Source organism: Caretta caretta, chromosome 11, assembly GCF_965140235.1.
Source record: "Caretta caretta isolate rCarCar2 chromosome 11, rCarCar1.hap1, whole genome shotgun sequence".
NCBI lineage: Eukaryota > Metazoa > Chordata > Testudines > Cheloniidae > Caretta > Caretta caretta.
In genome coordinates, this window is record NC_134216.1 from 62,942,250 (window position 1) to 62,961,294 (window position 19,045).

The window sequence follows — 19,045 nt, forward strand, 5'->3', positions numbered from 1 at the left end:
CCTACACCCAGCACCCAAACTCCAACCCAGAGCCTGCACCCTACACCCCTCCTGCAACTTAATCCCCAGCACTGGGTCTGCACCCCAGACCTCCTCCCTCCACCCAAACTCCCTCCCAGAGCCGTAGGCAGGTGGGGGGGCGGAGTTTGGGGGGGGCAGGTTCTGGGCACCACCAAAATTTCTACAAACCTGCCTCCCCGGCTGTTGTAATGTTTCTTTTTTACCTTTAAGGCGTTTCAATTGTTTGCCATTGCCTCTGATGGTATCCCATTCAAAGTCTTACTAACCTGCAAAGCTAAACAATTGAGCCTTGCATTGTATCACCAGCCAGGTTAGGCAGGGTGACAAATCCCCCTTACCCCAAAGGGCCATTATCCCCGGGTGACTAATTTCTACTCCAAGTCTGTAAAGCAGACTTTTAAGGTAAATACATTATTCCTTCAATATTACCCATACACACATCTCACAAAGATTCTCACTCTTGACAAGTTACCAGCCTTATGTAGATCCCTTCCACGTTCCTCTTTGTGGGTAAGTGCCCTGTAAGACATGTGTAGGGTGCAGTGAGTTTGTCAGGCCTGCAGTGACAGCTGTTTGTGAAGATCGGGGGGCCTTTGTCAACGGGTGCTGGTGTCACAGTGAGCTTGGGGTGGCTGACAGTATGGGGCAGGGCACTGAGGCTGGTGCGGCAGGTAACGCTCACTGGGCTGGGGGGGCAAGCAGTGCCGGGACAGGGCAGGGGCAGGTACCTGTCAGTCTCCAGTGCATGGGCAGCTTCAGGGCCAGCAGCCTCTTCACCTCGGAGTCTCCCCTGCTTGCCCGGGGACCACCCCTCCTCTCAGGCTTCCCGGCCGCTGTCGCCGCGGCCGCCCAGGAGGAAGCGGGCCAGGGGTGCCGCTGCGGAGGAGACGCAAAGGGCCGGGCTCGGCTGGGGCTCTGCACCTGCTGGCCAAGAGCAGCAGGAACAGGGCGCCGCTCGCGGGGGGGATCCGGGCGGTCCGAGCCCAGGGAGACTACGCTCCCTGCCTGCCCCTTGTGTCTCCTCCGTGGCAGTGCCCACCACCCCCGGTGGCAGCGGCTGGGGAGCCTTAAAGGAGGAGCGGCTCCCGGGCAAGCGGGGGAGACTCCAAGGTATAGAGGCTGCTGGCCCTGGCACGGCCCAAGCACTGGGACTGACAGGTATCTGCCCCTAAGCAATAGTGTAAAAAAAAATGTTGGGGCACCGCTTTTTGGCACCCCCAAATTTGTTCCTGGTTCTGCCACATGCTTCCTTGGGTATTTCACTTTCCTTCTCACTTAGGGCTCAGCTCTGCAGGGTACTGAGCAATTCTAAAGATGGGAGTTCAGGGAGCTGGGCATCCTAATAATACTTCACCATCTCCAAGAGATTGTAGGAGGCTGAGTTCATTCACCTGGGATCCTTTGAAGGAAGGAGAGACAGGTGGATAAAGTATTTCATTGCAAACAGCTGTATTTGCTTGCTGTTCACTAATCACCACTGCTCCCCCTGCTTTTTCATTTGGTAGACTTCAGATGGCGTACAGCGCTTGCAGTGCCATGATCACAACTGTTTGAGGAGATTAATGTTTATAGAAGAGTACATAGAGGTACCAGCTGAGATCAGGGCTTCATTGTGCTAGGTTCTGTACATCCACATAGTGAGAAACAGTTCCTGCCCTGCTTATAGTCTAAACAGACCAGACTGATGAAGGATGGCAGTGGAGACAGAAGTGATCCCCAAGGTCATTCAGCAGGTCAGTGGCAGAGATGCAAATAGAATCTGTGCCCCCTAAATGCCAATCTAGCTCCTACTAGACCACACGGGTTGAACTCAGGGTGAAATGTTTTAAGTATATTCAAGAAGCAGAGGCAACATTTCTGAAAGATTCTGGGGGAGGCAAAGCTGTGTCAGCATATAAAATATTACGATATTATATTGTATCTTGCAAAAGTTAGGAGAGGAAGGTGGAGCACAGAGACCTATGAAAAGTCGGGGGGGGGGCAACTGTCCCCCTTCTCCCATAGCAAATAACACCCCTGTTAAGGAGGCTGGTGGCCCTCCGTACTGGTGACTATTTAATGTCTATTTACTGGGAAGTACAGGGCAGAGGAACAGGAGTGGGGCTTGGGAGGACAGTGAGGAAAGAACATTTTGAAGGAAGGGGAAGAAAAGACGAGAGAAACGAGGAGATAGTGAAGAGGGACAGGGCAAAATGTCAACGGAAGTCTCCAACTATCTACTTCCTCTCTGTCCCCCTTAATCTTCCTGTGGTCCTAGTAGCAGGCCACAGATCCTGTAAATTAAACAGTGAAAGCTCTTTTCCTCTCACCAGAAAGTATATACGCATGGAACAGAGAAGTAATTGAGAAGTGGGCAATAACCCAGTGCTCCAACTCACACACCACTACTCCCCCCTCTCTCTGCGTGTGCTGTCCAGATGTTTTTCAGATGCCTTGAACTTCACTTGCCAGAGTTAACCTGCCCAAGGGAACAGAGTCAGAGTCCAAGCAAAAAAATAAATAAATAAGAGGAACAACTACTATAGTCTCTGGTACACCCCCCGTCCCAGTTCCTTCCACCATTTGGACTCCATTCTTATGCAGGCAAAACCTCACTACTGTCAGGGGGCGTTTATAAGTAAAACCTGAGCAAGGACCTCAGTATTAAAGGGCCTGCAATAATGAATCCATGAACATTCTGCCTGCTACTACAGCAGCACTCAATGGCTTCAGTCAGGCAAAAATATAAGAATGAATGATGTTATCCCTCTGTTCTATTGAAAGGCAAAATGCTCCTCTGGCCAAGGAACCACGAGCAGATGAGTAGGATCCAAGGTAGAAAAAGAGATGAGGAACATTTTCTGTGTGCTTCTCTTCTACCTCTGCAGAAGCCTGGGGGTGAAGCCTGAGAGTCTTGCACCAGAAGGGCAAGGATCTAGCCACATCTACCAGTGCAGGAGGAACAGTCAGAGAGACTAAAAACTGAGGGGAGGTGGTAGTTGGGAATAACCTGTTTGATCAGGAGCTGACTGGTGTGGCAGATGAGTCCTGCAGAAGAGAGGGAGGGGGAAGCAGGTTCAGCGAGAAGTCAAAGGCAGACAAAGAAGGAAAGATGGCGACTCTGTGGGGAATGAGCTACGAGGGCATTGCAACCCTTTTGGACCCATTGCTGCTGATGGGGATGGCAGAGAGCTGCAGTGCCTGAGACTGGATTTACCTGCAACTGAGTCAACTTTGCTAGCCTGAGCTGCAAGAAATGGTGTCGTAGGCATCCCTGTGAGCCCCATCACTGGAGAAAAGTTAGATCTGAGTTAGAACTGGTCATTTTGTTTGAGGGATCTTAGTGCAGTACAGTAAAGCCTCCATATGCCAGTCTGGTGGTGTTAAGGGGCTGTATTGGAGCTGTAACTAGACAGGGGAGAATTCTCCCAGCACAGGAGCATCCTAGGGCTGATGTGGGATCTTATGCTTCCTGCCACCCTGCACGTGCCCCAGCAAAGGGGGCATGCTGGGGACAGTGCTGAGGGTATATAATTATAGGAATGGAATAATAGCTCTTTAAAGTAGTTTGAGCCCCTAGTGACCCTCACTGTCTTCTGTTGCAGAAGCCACCAGAGCTGTGTCAGAGCATAGGGTTGTCAGCTGTCCAGATTTTCCAACGACTGTCCCTTTTTTGAGGTAGCTGTCCTGGAATATCTGCAAGGATGTTCAATATGCACTGCCAGCTGTCCAGTTTTATGGACTCAGAATCATCCCGCAAGTCCTGATTTTTGTACCTCAGAGGTGGCAACCGTAGCAGTAGTGTATATATGGAGTTAGGCCTGTGATGTAGTCAGTAAACACTGTGCCAGTTGTGGTTCTTTCATATTGCTGTGTTGCAGGATGCCAAAGGAGAAGGCCTTGCCTTCCACCCTCTTCTCCCTTTAGTACAGTGCACAGGGGCAGCCATAATGTAGCCCTGCACTGTTGTGAATTTGTTAGCTTCTGAGTGACTGGATTTAAAACAACATGCTCTTGGAGCCAGTGAGTGAAAATCAGCCAGGTATCTGTTCATTAGAACGAGAAACTCATGGCTAAGCTGTTGGCACAGATTCCGTATTGTGTAATGAATAAACAGGCTTCTACCAAGAGCAGTACACAGAATACCACTCTGTAAACAGAAAAGGAGGACTTGTGGCACCTTAGAGACTAACCAATTTATTTGAGCATAAGCTTTCGTGAGCTACTTAGTTAGTCTCTAAGATGCCACAAGTACTCCTTTTCTTTTTGTGAATACAGACTAACACGGCTGCTATTCTGAAACCTGCACTCTGTAAACAGTAGGTCAGCATTGTCTGGAGATATAGAACATCCCCATTCTTTAGGTGAAAACAAGAGTAATAACAGATCTAGAAATCCAGGTGGAAAATCTGTTGGCATAGGCAGAAGGGAATGCATAAAGACAAAGATTTTATTATTAGCAAGGACAATTATAACTTCACCTCTTTGAATCAAGCTAGCTAGCTGAAATATGAGTTTCCTAAAATAGTAGTTAATAGCATCCCAGAAATTATTCATTAGCTTGTCAGATCAGAAGCAACAGTGCAGAGTAAAAAGGAGAATCTATACTAGTCAGCATCTTAGTCACGAAGATCATCATTAGTGATTAAAAGCCCCCACCAGTTCTAGAACTGGGAGGAAATGTACGGCAAGAACCTGACTGACTTCAGTTGCCCACCTATTTGGATCCAGTTACAGAATTCAGCCTCTCAGGACCAAATCCTCTCAGCTGCAGTGCCAAGCTTGAAAAGGAGGAAGGAAGGAACCCTACCCCCCAGGCCAAAGAGTGACACTAGAGGCCACTCCATGCTGGCTACAGAAGCCTCAAAACTACAGTAACTGGTGCTTAAAGTGGTCTGAAAAAGGTGTGTAGGTATGTGGGGGTGACAGACAGGGAATCTCTCAACCTCAGAGCAGAAGCTTTAGTAAGACAATGCTTAAAGTCCACCCCTCAGCAGGGTCTTTGGCCCATTGCAAGCCCTCCCCTTCCCCCACTTTAAGCACTGTGTAATAGGGTGGCCACCACCAAAGCATCCCATGGGTGCCTTTGCAGTGCTTTGCACCTGATTCTTCAGGGCTCCTGAGACTATGTGGGATTTGTTTTTCTCCTTCAATCACAGCCCGTTGGGGGGGGGGGTCTGGTTTTCTTTATTTACAAAGCTCAAAAAAGCAAATGCAAACAAAAAAGGCATTTTCCTAATCACTCACACAGTCCCCAAGAATCCACAGTCTCCCTCCCCAACTGCTTCAGGTCTTGTAAGGAACCAGCTGCCAGAGGCTCCTTTCCTGCACCAGGTGTCTCTAGTTGGCTCATTTAGCAAGCCTGCTCTAGTTCTTCAAGTCAGGCAGGCTCCCTCACTCCCTTTGCTCTCACATACCCCTCACCACTCTGAGTGGCCTGTCAGAGTACTCACCACCTGGCTCACCATCTTTGTCTGTCCTGGACAGAAGGTCTGAAGTCTGGTGGCTCTTGCTGGGACAACGCTGTCCAGGAAAATAAAAGGGCACGGTACCAATGGGTAACCCAGGCATTTGAATCTCACATCGTCTGGAGCCATCAGAGCACCGCCTGGTCAGTGACAAGGAAAAAGGGAGTCCAACACAGATAGCAGTGCCGGGCTTCACTGCCCAGCATTCCTTCTCGAGGACCAATACCACGTTTCACAGTCCAGGAGTTTCCTACTCCTACAGGATAGGATGTTCTTGAGTGTGAAACTTCTAGGACAGTACTGCTCCCAGGACCCAGTGTGGTTCTATCTAGATGGGAACCTGGAAGGGTCTTAAGGCATTTCTTGCTGGCAGGTTTGAGGTCTTACCCTACCTGCCAAAGTGACACCCTAGATAGTCACACTCCATCATGGGACACTCTCACTGCCTATGTTCCAGCTGCCTACAGCAATGACATATGATCGGCCCCTCTTGAATGGTCAACAAAGGCCTGCTTGGATCCTGGGGTCTCAAAGCGCCTCTGACTGGAGATCTCCAGGAAGGTAGAGGCTCTGTCCCTTGAGGGGGGCCCAATACCAAGGGCACCTCCTCATTCCTGGGGTGCCGAAACCTGGAGCAATGCAAACAACCCTTGCGTTATTGCAGGGTGGGGAGAGGGTTAAGGGGTATGATCCTAACACCTGAAGCTTCCGCCTCTAGAAACCGCTCTGTCGTTTCTACAGCCTCTGCGATGGTTAATGGGGCAGAACTGACAAACCCTAAGCTCGTACTGCTATGGGGAGAATTTTTAAATGCCATTCCAAAACAATGCTATCTATCAGGTCACCCATGGGGTCAGCCAGTGAGTGGCCAAGTTGCGGAGCCGCTGGATGACAGCCCCTTTTTAGAAATGGTTCCTCATGAAACTTCCTATCATAGATTTTTGGAATGAGTCCAAGCTAATCCAATATGGCCACCTTCAGGGTAGAGTAAGATTGGGCTTCATCTGTACGCAGGGCCCTGCAAGCAGCTTAGGCCTCCCCAGGGTGATCAGATGATGGGAAGGTGAGGTGGGCAGGCGAGCGGGGTGAGGAGTGAATGAGGAGGTGAGCAGCAGGTGGGCAGGCAGGGGCAAGGAGGAACTCCCCCTACCAGAACCTCCCGCCTGTCGGCAGGCCCCACTGATCAGCACCTCCCCCTCCCTCTCAGCCGCCAACTGCAGATCAGATGTTTTGTGATGTTAGGAGGTGCTGGGGGAGAGGGCAGAGGAGTGAGGGCGCAGGGTGCTCGAGAGAGGGGGTGGAACTGGGCGTGGGAGTGGGAAAGGGTTGGAGTGGGGCTGGGGTCTTGGCGGAGCCAGAGGGGGAAGCAGCCCCCGGCAGATTAGAAACTCGGCCCCTATGTCCCGGGCCCCGCATCCCTGTAGGGACAGTCCTGGCCAGAAGTAAGCCTGCGCCTCACCCACCAGCTTAGAGTTCTCTCCTGCACCCCAAGCCCCTCATCCCCAGAGCCCACACCCCCAGAGCCCACACCCCCAGACAGAGCCTTCATCTCCCTGCACCCCAACCCCTGCCTCAAGCCACAGCTTCCTCCCACATCCTCAACCCCTCATTTCTGGCCCCACCCCAGAGCCCACAACCCCAGTTAGAGCCCTCACCCCCTCATGCACCTCAACCCCCTGCCCCAACCCAGTGAAAGTGAGTGAGGGTGGGGGAGAGCATTGAGCAAGCCACCGAGGGAGGGGGAAATGTAGTGAGCGGGGGGCAGGGCCGCGGGGCAGGGGCATGGCCACGGGGGGATGGGAGGGGCTAGGGTCTTTGGTTTTGTGCGATTAGAAAGTTGGCAACCCTAGCCTCCCCATGTTGCTAAAAGGGTGAGCGGAGAGGCTTCTCTCCCAGGCCGTGGTGGCTGCCACCCACTCAGATGTCAGGAAGGCTCCTGGGTCAGTAGAGGTAGGTTGGTTAGGGTGGGTCCTGGGAGAGCCTCAGCAAGGAACACCCTTGTAGGAGCACCCAGCTAACCTAGCACAAGCAGTCCGGCCACCTTGGCCTGGAACTGCCAATTCTGTTCCTGTTCAGCCAGTTAGGCCTCCTGTGTGTGCTGCTGGGTGGCTAGTAAGACCTGGAGCAGATGATTTTGCTCCTTCTCTGCCTGTTGCTGCTGTATCATTAATCACAAGACTTCCTCCATGGACCCTCTTGGAGAAGGGGATGCTAAAAGTTCCTGCTCAGGTGCCAGGTGTATTGGGGTGGCCACCACCTGAGTGCCCCCTCATGGCCAGAGGAGCCTTTGCAGTGCCCCACCTCTGTTTTCTTCTTCTTCAGGGCTCCTTAAACAAACCCCACACAGTCTTTCTCCTTTCAATCACAGGCCTTCTTGGGAGTCTGGTTTTCTTTATTCACAAAGCTCCAAAAAAACAACCCAACAAAAAAAAAAAAATCTCCAATAATTTACAGAGTCCCCAGAAATCTGTCCTAATCTGTATCCGGCACTAGCTGCCCTGCTCAAGTGGACTCCCTTGGACATTCTCCCAGTCAGTCCCTTTCCCTGCAGAATTCCTTCAACTCTTTTGTCACGAATGAGCTCCTAGAGCAGTGGTCTCCAAACTTTGAGGGTTGTGCCCCCCTTGCCCCATCCAGTGCCCCACTCTGGAGCCAGGGCGGACAGGGGTAAGGGTCCCAAAGCTTGGGCTGGGGCTAGGGATGTTTCTCAGCACCCTGTAGGGGGGCATGCCCCACAGTTTGGGGACCACAATCCTAAGGGTTTCTTCCCTGCACCAGGCGTCTCCGGTTGGCTCATTTAGTAAGCGTGCTCCCGGCTTCAAATCTCCTGCAGACAGCTCCTTCACTCCCGGTTTTCTCTTACGTGCTCACAGTATCTTTGATAGGAGCTGTTCCCTGTCTGCCCTTCCCTGACTTATGTGGAGGAGGGGGAATTAGGCTGGTGGAGATTTACAGTTGTGTAGAAGTGACACTGGATAGATTTAGAGCAGGTTATCAGAGGCTTGCACTTCCTATTTTAAGACAGGTGAAACAATAATGAAGTTAGCTAATCAAAGTAATTTAAATCCTGAGCAAATGATTAAGTATTTACAATGGTCCAGGTATACTTAATCCTACCTCAGTGCAGGGGAGATGGACTAGAATACCAGATGACCTCTCAAGGTGCATTCTAGTCCTACATTTCTGTGAATTCTCAAACCTTTATTTAGCAAGGTATGTAAGCATGAGCGAACTCATTGAAACCAAAGGGCTGAGTCCAGCCTGCAGGATGTGACCTATGGAGTTTAGACAATGTGCTACAGTTTTCCAAATTTCGTGTGTCCATTTTCTTCCTTTAGCCTGATGATCTCTCGCCTCTCCCCTAAAAGATGTAAACTATTGTAATAATTTTCAAAAGTTATTCAACAATATAACTTTTTATTTAAAAAATAAATTCTCCTGTACAGAGTTTATAAAACTTCTTGTTTCCTTTGTTTACATGCTTAGTTCAGAGATTCAGTTAATAGGATTCTGGAAGGAGTTTAAGTTAAATATAATTGATTTTGTGAAATTTTTGTTTTTATTAGATTTCACTTAGAAAAGCTATGCATGACAATTCTGTGGTTACTGCAAATATAGAAGTGAATCCTATCCTGTACTACTGTATAATGACACTAACAGGCACAAGTCCAATTTGTCTTTCACTGTCCGCTGCCCTGATACACACATTTTCTTGGTCACTTCACCAGAGCAGGACAAGACTTTGCTCATTACTAATTACTTCCCAATTCTGATGTATGGAATGATCTTATTAATCGATTACCTGAGCTCATGAGGATTCTTGATTTCTTTTCTAGAATTACCTCTTCAATAAGCCTTTGGATCAGGCTCATACTGTCAGTGGAAAGATTCTGTTCACTTCAGGGGGCTTTGGGTCAGACCCCCTATGCTTATTTCGTGAGGTTGGAATTGGTTTAGAGATGTGGCAAATTTGTGCAATCCCTAAACAATTCTAACTCATTAAAGTCAAAACACAAAGCACAGACAGAGAGAGACTGATCCTGATTCCTGTTTACCTTAAGGTTACATTGCACCACTCTGGCAGCATAAATGGGACTTAGAGGGGTGTAAATGAACTTTGGTAGAAAGCTATTAAAAATGTAACTCACTCCCACTTTCAGATTTCTTGATGCTGCCAGAGTAGTGCAAAGCTAACCTTAGTGTAAATGAGAATCAAGCCCTTTCTTCAGAGAAACCTTTTTAGTCAGCGGGTGTTCTCCCATGTTGCTTGTTTGTCTTCAGGAATCATATTGCTGGAAAACTCATTAGCTCAAGACAGTTAAAATAAACAAACAGAAAAATCCACATACCAATTTGCTTCTGTTGGAAGAAAATACCTCTGTGATGGATGTAACCTCCACAGCTGAATGAAGACTGAAGTGCAGAGTTCAGACTGACTTCCCTAAAATGGAATAACAGTGTTTAGCAAGAGGAAATTGGAAAACATTTCCAGACTTCTGGACTTGTTTAGAAATATTGGCTGTCTTTATAAACCCAGCATCCCACCAAAAATAAATTCTAGCCATATGAATGAATCACTTTAGGTCACTGTCTGCAGGGAAGCAGAGGGAGTTGTTGTTGAATGGAAATAGTTGCATGTGTAGCATTCATAAGGGAATGTTAAGTAACACATGCTGTTTTCTGATATGCAATGGACGGATTGCACAGTATGTCTTTGGTGTGCATTTTGGTTCATAGAAAATAATTTTAAATGAGCAGAAAAGCACTACAATGAGGTTAAATCATACATTCTAGTTATTTACTGAAAATAGGTTTTTTTCTTTGTGTCTGAGATGCATGAAGCCAACAGATACCACAGGTCAAATCCTCAACTGGTAGGCAGCATGTTCTGGTAGATAGACCACCAGGAGGGGACTCAAGTGAGCTGGGTTCTTTTCCTGACTCTGTCACTGGCCTGCTGGGTGACTTTGGGCAAATCACTTCACCTCCCTGTGGCTTAGTTTCCCCATCTGTAAAATAGGCAAAATTATACTGAGCTTCTTTGTAAAGCACTTTAAGATCTATTGGTGAAAAGTGCTGGGTTTTATAAGAGCTAGATGGCATAATTAAAAGTCAGTGTGCAATCCCACTTGACACCAGCTGAGGACCAGGCCTCCTATTGTTACACAAAAACACCCAAACACAACTCACCAGTAGACGCTTCCTGTTAATATTAGCATTAATACTGGGACACATCTTGAAGCCCTTTTTTATTTCTTAATCTCTCCTTACTCAGGCAAAACTCCCACGGGGTAATGGGAATTCTACTTGAGAAAGAAACGAATAAGAAATAAGGACTTCAGGATTTGGCTCCTTTAGTTGCACCCTCTGTGTCATTGAAACATTTCCTCCTTTCTCTGTGAAGTCAACGATAGATGTGCCTTGTAGATGTGCCTCCTTTAATAGGCGTTCTTTTATTCTGGAAGTGTTTGAATGGGAAAATATAGGTCTAGTTGTGTAGCAGATCTCTTCAGTATTCTGCTTGGAGTGGCACATAGCATGTCTGTGGGGTACAATGCCAAATTTGGTTATTGTAAGGCATATAGTTCAAGGACCAGATTCTTGGTCCTGCTCCAATTCCCTCTGTGCTGCTTCAGCAGTGCAACTGGGGACTTAAAGCTGCCTTAATCAGACAACTGAAGATTCTCCCAGTATAAGGGAAACCTTGGCTGGTGTAAAGCCAGTGTTGTCAGGGTAGGAAACATTCTGGGGTATGTCAGAGTGCAATACTGTTTCAGTCAGCATAAGTTAGAGCAGCCCTGTGACTGCTCTAGTCAAGGTAGATAAAATCAGATTTTAAAAAATATATTTAAATTGGAGTTTTTAAAAAATCTATTTAAAATTAATTTTGGAATAGATAACCTATGCTAAGGCCTAAACTAATAATCTATTAACATCATTTAAATTAAAATTTAAAAATATTAAACGGTACTTGTTTTCAGCCAAGTTTCAAAATTAAACCACTGAACTGGTGGAAGTTGCTGGCTAAGCACCTGGAATCAGAGTTTACTAAACCAGTTTTTGACAGCTGAAACCTCTTCTGTAGGTGCAGAGAGCATATTTTCTTCATTTCAATTTATTCAGCTAGTTCAGTTCAGTGACTAGTTCATTCAGAGTTAAGAAACTGCCTGGGAGTTGGAAGTACTGGAAAGCTTGTTTTCTCTTCCAATCTTTGAATAAAAACTAGATGTGAATGGATGAGATCTACTAGTTCTAAAATCTTGACAAGGTGACCAGAAACAATCAGTTCAATTCACTAACTACAGATACTATTTCCTTTGTTTAATGTATCAGTTAGTTTTAAATGCAAAACATGATTTCATAAACTTTTTCTCTTATGTATTCAGCACAGTTAAAGTAGTTTTGTTTAATAAAAAATTAAATGCTGTTTTTATGTGTTGTAATTTAATTTGAATTTTCATTAAAATAGAGCTTGATACAAATTGTAAGTAAATTAATCACCATCTAGTAAATATGAAATATATTATCCACCGTTTCCTAACATAATAAAAAAGGTAAAAACTAAGAATCTGAATAAATCTATGTTAAGCTCTATAATTGCTTAAATAAATGTATATAGATACACTATATCTTCCTGCTTAGCAAAAAGAAGCACCAAATTTAGTATAAAGGCTATATTTAGTTGCCAGTCAACATGTATTAATGGTTACCAACCAACCAACGAGAATTAACCTTTCTTTAGGAAAATAACTACAAAGTATAAATGCAAAACACAATTAAATTTGATTATTTTAGTTCAAGGTTTCCTGCTTGTTAGTTTAAATTACGATTTTAAATCAAAGATTTAAATCACTGATTTTGAATCGATCCACCATGGCTTTAATATGTACCTGGAGTGTACATGGATTTGGCCCCCATCTACCTCCAAGATCAAAGGAGGAGTAAAGGTGGTTTACAGTCATTTTCCCAACCACTGTATTGAGCGGGTGCACAATACAGTTAAGGATCCAGCCTGTAGTTAAGAGTATACAAACATTAAAAGAAAAGAGGATTTTTTTTAAAAAATAATGATCCAATATACTCAGATTTTCCATCATATCACTTGAAATCAAAGGGATATTTGCCCGTACTTAGAACTCACTGCCATGCAATAGCCAGATTTGGCACAGTATATCCAAACACATAGGATGTGTCCTCATTTGACACCTTGGAAGCAAAATAATCAGTGTGTGTGAGGACAGAATTTGGCCCTGTTTCTGGCAGAGTACAATCATTTTATTCACAGTCTGGGGTTTCTTGGGATCCATTTAGAGGTAAACAAGCATCTTAACCGTCTATAACTTCCATTGACTTCAGCTGAAATCTCAAGAGCCCAGTGAGTATAGGACTGGGCCCCAAGGCTTTACTTGCGTTTTATTTCCTTTCTGTATCCAGACCTAGTGAGAAAGGCATAGTGAATCTGCACTATTTGGGCATTTCATTATGGTTTCATGCAACTCATTAACTGCTGCTAGCATTCCTACAGTGTGACTATTAGATAATGTTCGCAAAAAGAAAAGGAGTACTTGTGGCACCTTAGAGACTAACCAATTTATTTGAGCATGAGCTTTCGTGAGCTACAGCTCACTTCATCAGATGTTTACCGTGGAAACTGCAGCAGACTTTATATACACACAGAGAATATGAAACAATACCTCCTCCCACCCCACTGTCCTGCTGGTTATAACAATAATAATAATAATAATAATAATAAAAATAATAATGTTATAACAGTTTAAAACAAAGTTAATGAAAAGCCCCGTTCTTCATTTGCTTTCTTGTCCTCTCCTGTTATTGCTGGGAAGTTCTTTTACTTTGCCATGTCGTTTGTGTTTCTTTGGTAAAGCAGGATCAGTTAATGAGGCTTTGGGGCTTTTATTGTACATAATAGTAAGAGTGGCATTATGCCAGGACTATTTTGATCAATTAAATGCATTCATGAGCAACACAACTCATGGAAATTTTTTGGAAGGGAGAGAAATACTTTGGGTTCTATGTGATGAGGAAAAGACAAAGGGGATTATTTTCATGCAAATTACAGATCCTGGGCTGTTCCATAGTGAATAAGATGGTTATATTGAAAGGCAAATGAGTTATAATGGCACCATCAATGCTTTGGTTTAAAAAAAAATTCATTTTATTTATTACACATTTCAAAATAAAATGCAGCACAGAAGACATATGGGAGCTAAGATGCACAGAGAAACAACCCTTCTGAAGGAGATACTTAATGAGTGTCAGCCAAAGTACAGATTATAATTGAGAAGTCGGGTAAAATGGTTACTCATCAGGAACACGAACTATTCTCAGGTAGTCCTAACAATTTTTTCCCATTGTGGGGGTTACTGATTTTAGGGAAATGCTGATTCTTATTTGCAAAAACTCATATAATATTTTCTAAATTAAAGCACACCAACTGCCAAATTCAATGGAGATTAAATCAATTCATTTGTACCAGGAATGGATTTGGTCCAATGAATTTAAATCTAAACTCTTATCTTTATGAACTGAATCCTTTTAAAAATTTGCTTCATTTTTGCAGGGCTAATTTTAGCCATGCAAGACAATAAAACAAATTATTTTTAAAATCTCTATGCTGCTTTATGACTCCTGCAATGTCTGTTCTACTGTCCTAAGAATTTGGATGTTGGTTCTTGACTGATATCCACCCTGGAAAGGTAGACTTTAACTATCTGATAACCTGGAATAGGATAATATCCTCTTTCTGAGAAATGAAGCAAATTACTACTTCAGGTCAGCTCTCTGAATAAAGCAGACATATTTACTAGTGCTTAACTGTTCTTTATATGCCCTACTCGGCAACTATCTGAGTGACACCATCTTTGGCATGGTCCAATGACACGTTTAATCTAAAACATCTGCTTAATGGAATGTTAAGGGTCATTTAGGCAGGTCCACTCCCTTCCACCCACGTCAGTATTAGAATTATGGGTGTTTTTAAATCTAATATGTTGGAGAAGCTACAATTAACTCTCTAGATGATGTAAGTTGACTTTTCAGATCAAACACACACACTTATAAATAAAGTACTCTCTCTCTCTATATATATATATATGCCCTCTGATATGGTTTGGTGGGATTTTTCAAAGCAGTCTAGAGTTTTAGCCTCATGTTTGTACAGCCCCTAACATAATGGGGTCCATGACTAGGGCTTTGTTGTAATAATGGGGATCTAACATGCCTACCCCAATTGCGAGCTCAACTGTGGGAAAGTAGATAAAAGTTTATAAAATTTTCCAGTCACCTATAACACGATGGGGAGAAAATACAAAAGGAAGATGAACAGACTGAATTAGTCCAACAGAGTCCTTGAGTTATAGTAGTAGGCCTTCTTGTTTGAAATTATACGTGTCAACAACAGAAGTGTGAGACCTGAAATCAATCGATCAAAATTGGTGTGTCAGAAATTAGACCTAATTGGTGAACTCAGTAATGAAAGGATGGACTATTGCACCCACCACTCCCTTTTGGGGTCCTTAAAGAAAAAAAGGCTTCAGGGGCATAGGCGCTGGAGCACCCATGGAGAAAAATTAGCGAGTGCTTAGCACCCACTGGCAGCCAAGCTCCCCCCTTCTCCCTCCACCCCACAGCAACTCTCCCCTGCCAGCGGCCCCGATTATCACTGTTCCCCCTCCCTCCCAGCACCTCCCGCCTGCCGCCAACAGCTGTTTTGCGGTGTGCAGGTCAGCTCCTGGAGGGAGGGGAGGATCAGGGATGGGGCATGCTCAGGGGATAGGGTGGAAAGTGGCGGGGAAGAGGTGGAGCAGGGGCAGGAAGAGATGGGGAGGAGGTGAGATCTTGGGGGAAGGAGTGGGGTGGAGGGCAGGGGCAGAGCAGGGGTGGGATGAGGCAGGGCAGAGACTTGGGAGAAGGGCTGGAGTGGGGGCAGGGTCTGGTGTGGAGGCTGAGCACCCCCGTGTAGAGGGGAAGTCAGCGCCTATGTTCAGGGGAAGATCAAATGCTTGCTGGCTGAGAGACGGGTGGACTAAGAAGGAGCAAGCTTCACCATCATGGCTGCCACCCCCACCAACTCCTGGGACCCCAGGATCCACTGTGACACCATTGGACCTTTGTTGTTCTGATCCTAAGACATGTCCTGACTAGGCCAGGCCAGAAGGAGGAACCCAGATGACATCACCACCTCCACCGGATCCAGCTAAATCCCAAACACCACCTGGGATATGAGACCTTGTCACACACACCCTTCCCAGATGTGTCCTTTTTGTTCTACCTGTTATTCTTATTCTTTCCTTTTGCCTTCTGTCTAATAAGCACCTGGCTCAGCCAGCTATGACTATATATTTTGCAATACTGTTGTAGTCCTGTAGAAAGGCCAATAAAAGGAATGCCCTGAACAGCCCACGGCTGGTGCGAGTTTTCCGGTCTCTGAGTGCCTAATCAGACCATGTGCTGGGCCTGTGATTCTCCTGAAGTGAGGTTGCAAGTAAGAGACAGCACCAGAGATGGAACCTGTGTTTTCAATCTTTGCTCTTCTTTTCTCTCCCCCCATGTGCATGCTTCTTTTGTTCTGTTTTCAAGGGAATGGGATAGAACTTTAACAGCTCCGCCCACTTCACCTAACTTCTTTCCCCCCCAAAAGGAGAGTTATTACCATCTCAAAAGCTGTCAGACAGCAAAAGGAAATAAAGGCTATTGTTAAAATGAAAGCCTTAATACTTTTCATTTCAAGTGCTTTAATTGTTCTGCCCCTTTTCCGTATCTTTAATAAAAAGATTAAAAGGATTTTTAATGGTATGTTTGCCAAAGGACTAAACAACTAGAGGTCTCTACTCAAAACCATATTTAACTGTTTAGTGTTGTACAGAGACGGGGTCACATTAACACCTTTGACTCTCTGGGGCTACTTACTCCCTTGAAGTTAGCACAACAGCTCCTAGGCACTACAGTAATACAGACAAAAAATATTTTTCAGTAAAATGAACAGAAGATTATGTGGCTAAACTAAATCCCTCAGATGGTTTTAATAAAATATTAAGATTTTTCCACAGACATTACTATAAAAGAACAACTAACCTAAAATATAATAGGTGGCATAGTTCATGACCGGCTCTGCTCTTAGTTAAATCTCTGCCACCTCAGGGAATGAATTCATGGCCTGCTCTATTCAGTTAAATCATCAATTTTAGCATGCAACTTAGATGAGAGGGAAAGAAAAGGGTGCATCGGGCAATGACAGATATGACATGGAAAAGTTACTTGTGAGAAATGTCCAGTTTCCCATGAATTTTTCATTGATGTTTATGATTTTTTTCAGTGTTCACAAATATTTGGAAATGGTTTCAATACAGACCTTTCAGATCACAGATATTTCCATTCTTTAGTAGTATAATAGCAAAATAGGAACGAGATGCCAGAATCACTATGTGACTGGCAATCCAATCACTGTTCAGTCCAAGATTCTTGAACTTATGCATGTAATAAACTACTTCTCTGTTATTTTGTCAAATATCAGAGACTAACCGTTGTTATCTAATGAATACAAATAACCAAGCTGACAAGATCGTGGTCTAGTAAGAATGCTTTTCACACAATGGGGGTTCTGCCTCCACCAATGCAGTGGGATACTGGTGTACGGAAAAGTAGTTTCAGAAAGAACCATGGAGATATCAAGAATTAGCAAATGGGCATGCCAACTACAATTGTTTCACCAAGTATTTCACCAATCTGCACTCCTCCTACATGGAAGCCTCAATATGTATTAGTAATCTTTTTCAGCTGGTGTGAAGTGGCATGGATCCACTAAAGTCACTGAAGCTATGCCAGTATATACCAGCAGAGAATTAGCCCACCATGGACTGCAGCAGGCACATAGATGAGAGGAGAATAAGTAAATTACGATTCTGTTCCTCAGCTATGCTGCTGTGAATCAGGAGTAAATGCATTGACTTCTATGGACAAGTATTAGATTTAGAATGACTAGACTGAGAGCAGAATTGCACTCCATGCTTCTTATCAAGAGATCATGGTAAATGATGGCTGAAGTTCTTTCTTAAATTGTATTCAGTTCTTACTTCTTTCCACTGAGTCTGAAAAGTTTTGTCTGAATAAGGACTCCAGGATTTGGCCCGCTTTGTATGACAAGAAATCTTTGGGGAAGTTTTTATCTTTCATACCAAACAGCTAAATGGGGAAGCATATGCAATGCACTGAGGATGGAAGAAAACAATATGATTTGTTGTTGTTCAGCTTAATGTCATGCAGGAAGTAAGCTGCATTCTGATAGACATTTCTCCAATTCAGGGAAAACCCTTGAAATTCTCTGTCCAATACAGGTTACCCCAGTACTTTGTCAGCTCTAATTCCACTCAAGACATATCAAAAGGGACAAAGGTTCCAATCAATCCCTTACTATTTTTTAAGCACATATCAATAATCTGACTGCATGCCTTAAATTCAGCTCCCAGTAGGGTCATTTCACATAGATAAAGAGATTAGGATGGGAACATTTCCTGTACACACTATTTAAGTAGCTGTCTCTAAACTTATCAACTTCAGCTCTAGGCTGGGAGTATACTACAAGTCTCCTTGTTATGCTTATAAGAAGCACATGGAATCTTTTAAAGGGGATAAGGTAATACACTGCATTTATTGAGAGTACAATTTAAGCATTAAAATCAGAATATGCTTCCATTCTCTCTCACTCACACACACACACACAGTTCTGCAGCTGGATCTTATAGTTACCAGTCCTTAGTGTTGCTCGGTCAGTTCTAGTGGCCAGCTGAAACTACACCCGAGGGATGGGGAGCTGGGCTCTGTCGAACGTGTTCAAAGCTCTGATGTTGATGCAGAGCGAACCAAAAGTCCCATGACAATACATCCTTCTTTTATAGTAATAAGTTCCCATACAAGTCCTCTGGAACTTGCTGTGTTACACTGGAGCTGTTCAAGGTTGCTTCCATCAGCATTATTTGGGTTGTTACTGGGAGTTATCTGCAGTTGTTTCCTATCTCGTCCCTCTGGCTTCACTCTTTATCTTGGCCTTGGGGTGTATGCCTTTGCTTTAGGGTCGTCAATCTGTCATGCAGGTGAAAGTTGGTGGCTCTCGACTCCTCCACTCCCTTCTTGACCATCTGGCCTAGCTGTCCATTCTCAATTAATTATCATGCATTCTTCACTCACATCAAACAGTAAATAATTACAGCAATTACAGCTATAAACTTCTACCCTTCTAAAAACAATCAATAACACAATCAGTAAAGAATAAATGCAGAACAATTTCTTCTTACTAATTCAAAGTGAGCAAAATGGAGCATAAAGCAAAATAAGCAAAATGGAGGACAATTTTACTTGAGACAATTTCTTCCCATTAGGCTTTTGCTTACTTCCTACAACAAGAAATTTACTTCCATCTTTTTAAAGATGATATTGCTGAAATGATTTGAGTGGAAAATGACAAAGGATGGAGTGCTAGGAAGGCTTTTTGTGGCTTTGGACATCTGTCCTCTACATGCAAAAGAGCTTAATATTGAGTTGCCATAAGAAATTGTGGCTTT

The 19,045-nt window shown here is 44.5% G+C and overlaps 1 protein-coding gene across 12 annotated transcripts in view; it reads right to left on the reverse strand.

Annotated features, from left to right (window-relative positions):
• The window catches only part of CMKLR2 (chemerin chemokine-like receptor 2), a 47,142-nt gene that overhangs the window by 19,609 nt on the left and 8,488 nt on the right, over positions 1 to 19,045 (reverse strand). For 7 of the 12 annotated variants that reach the window (XR_012664451.1, XM_075118109.1, XM_075118108.1 and 4 more), the window contains one exon: positions 9,818 to 9,909. Coding sequence is in view for 1 of the 12 variants with exons in the window: in XM_075118110.1 (XP_074974211.1) it covers positions 5,454 to 5,608; positions 9,818 to 9,909; positions 12,359 to 12,430 (319 nt within the window). In the remaining 11 variants the exon portion in view is untranslated. Of the gene's footprint in view, positions 1 to 5,453; positions 5,609 to 9,817; positions 9,910 to 10,046; positions 10,110 to 12,358; positions 12,481 to 19,045 lie in introns of those variants that run through there. The other 5 variants (XM_075118110.1, XM_075118107.1, XM_075118105.1 and 2 more) reach the window with 5 other exon arrangements.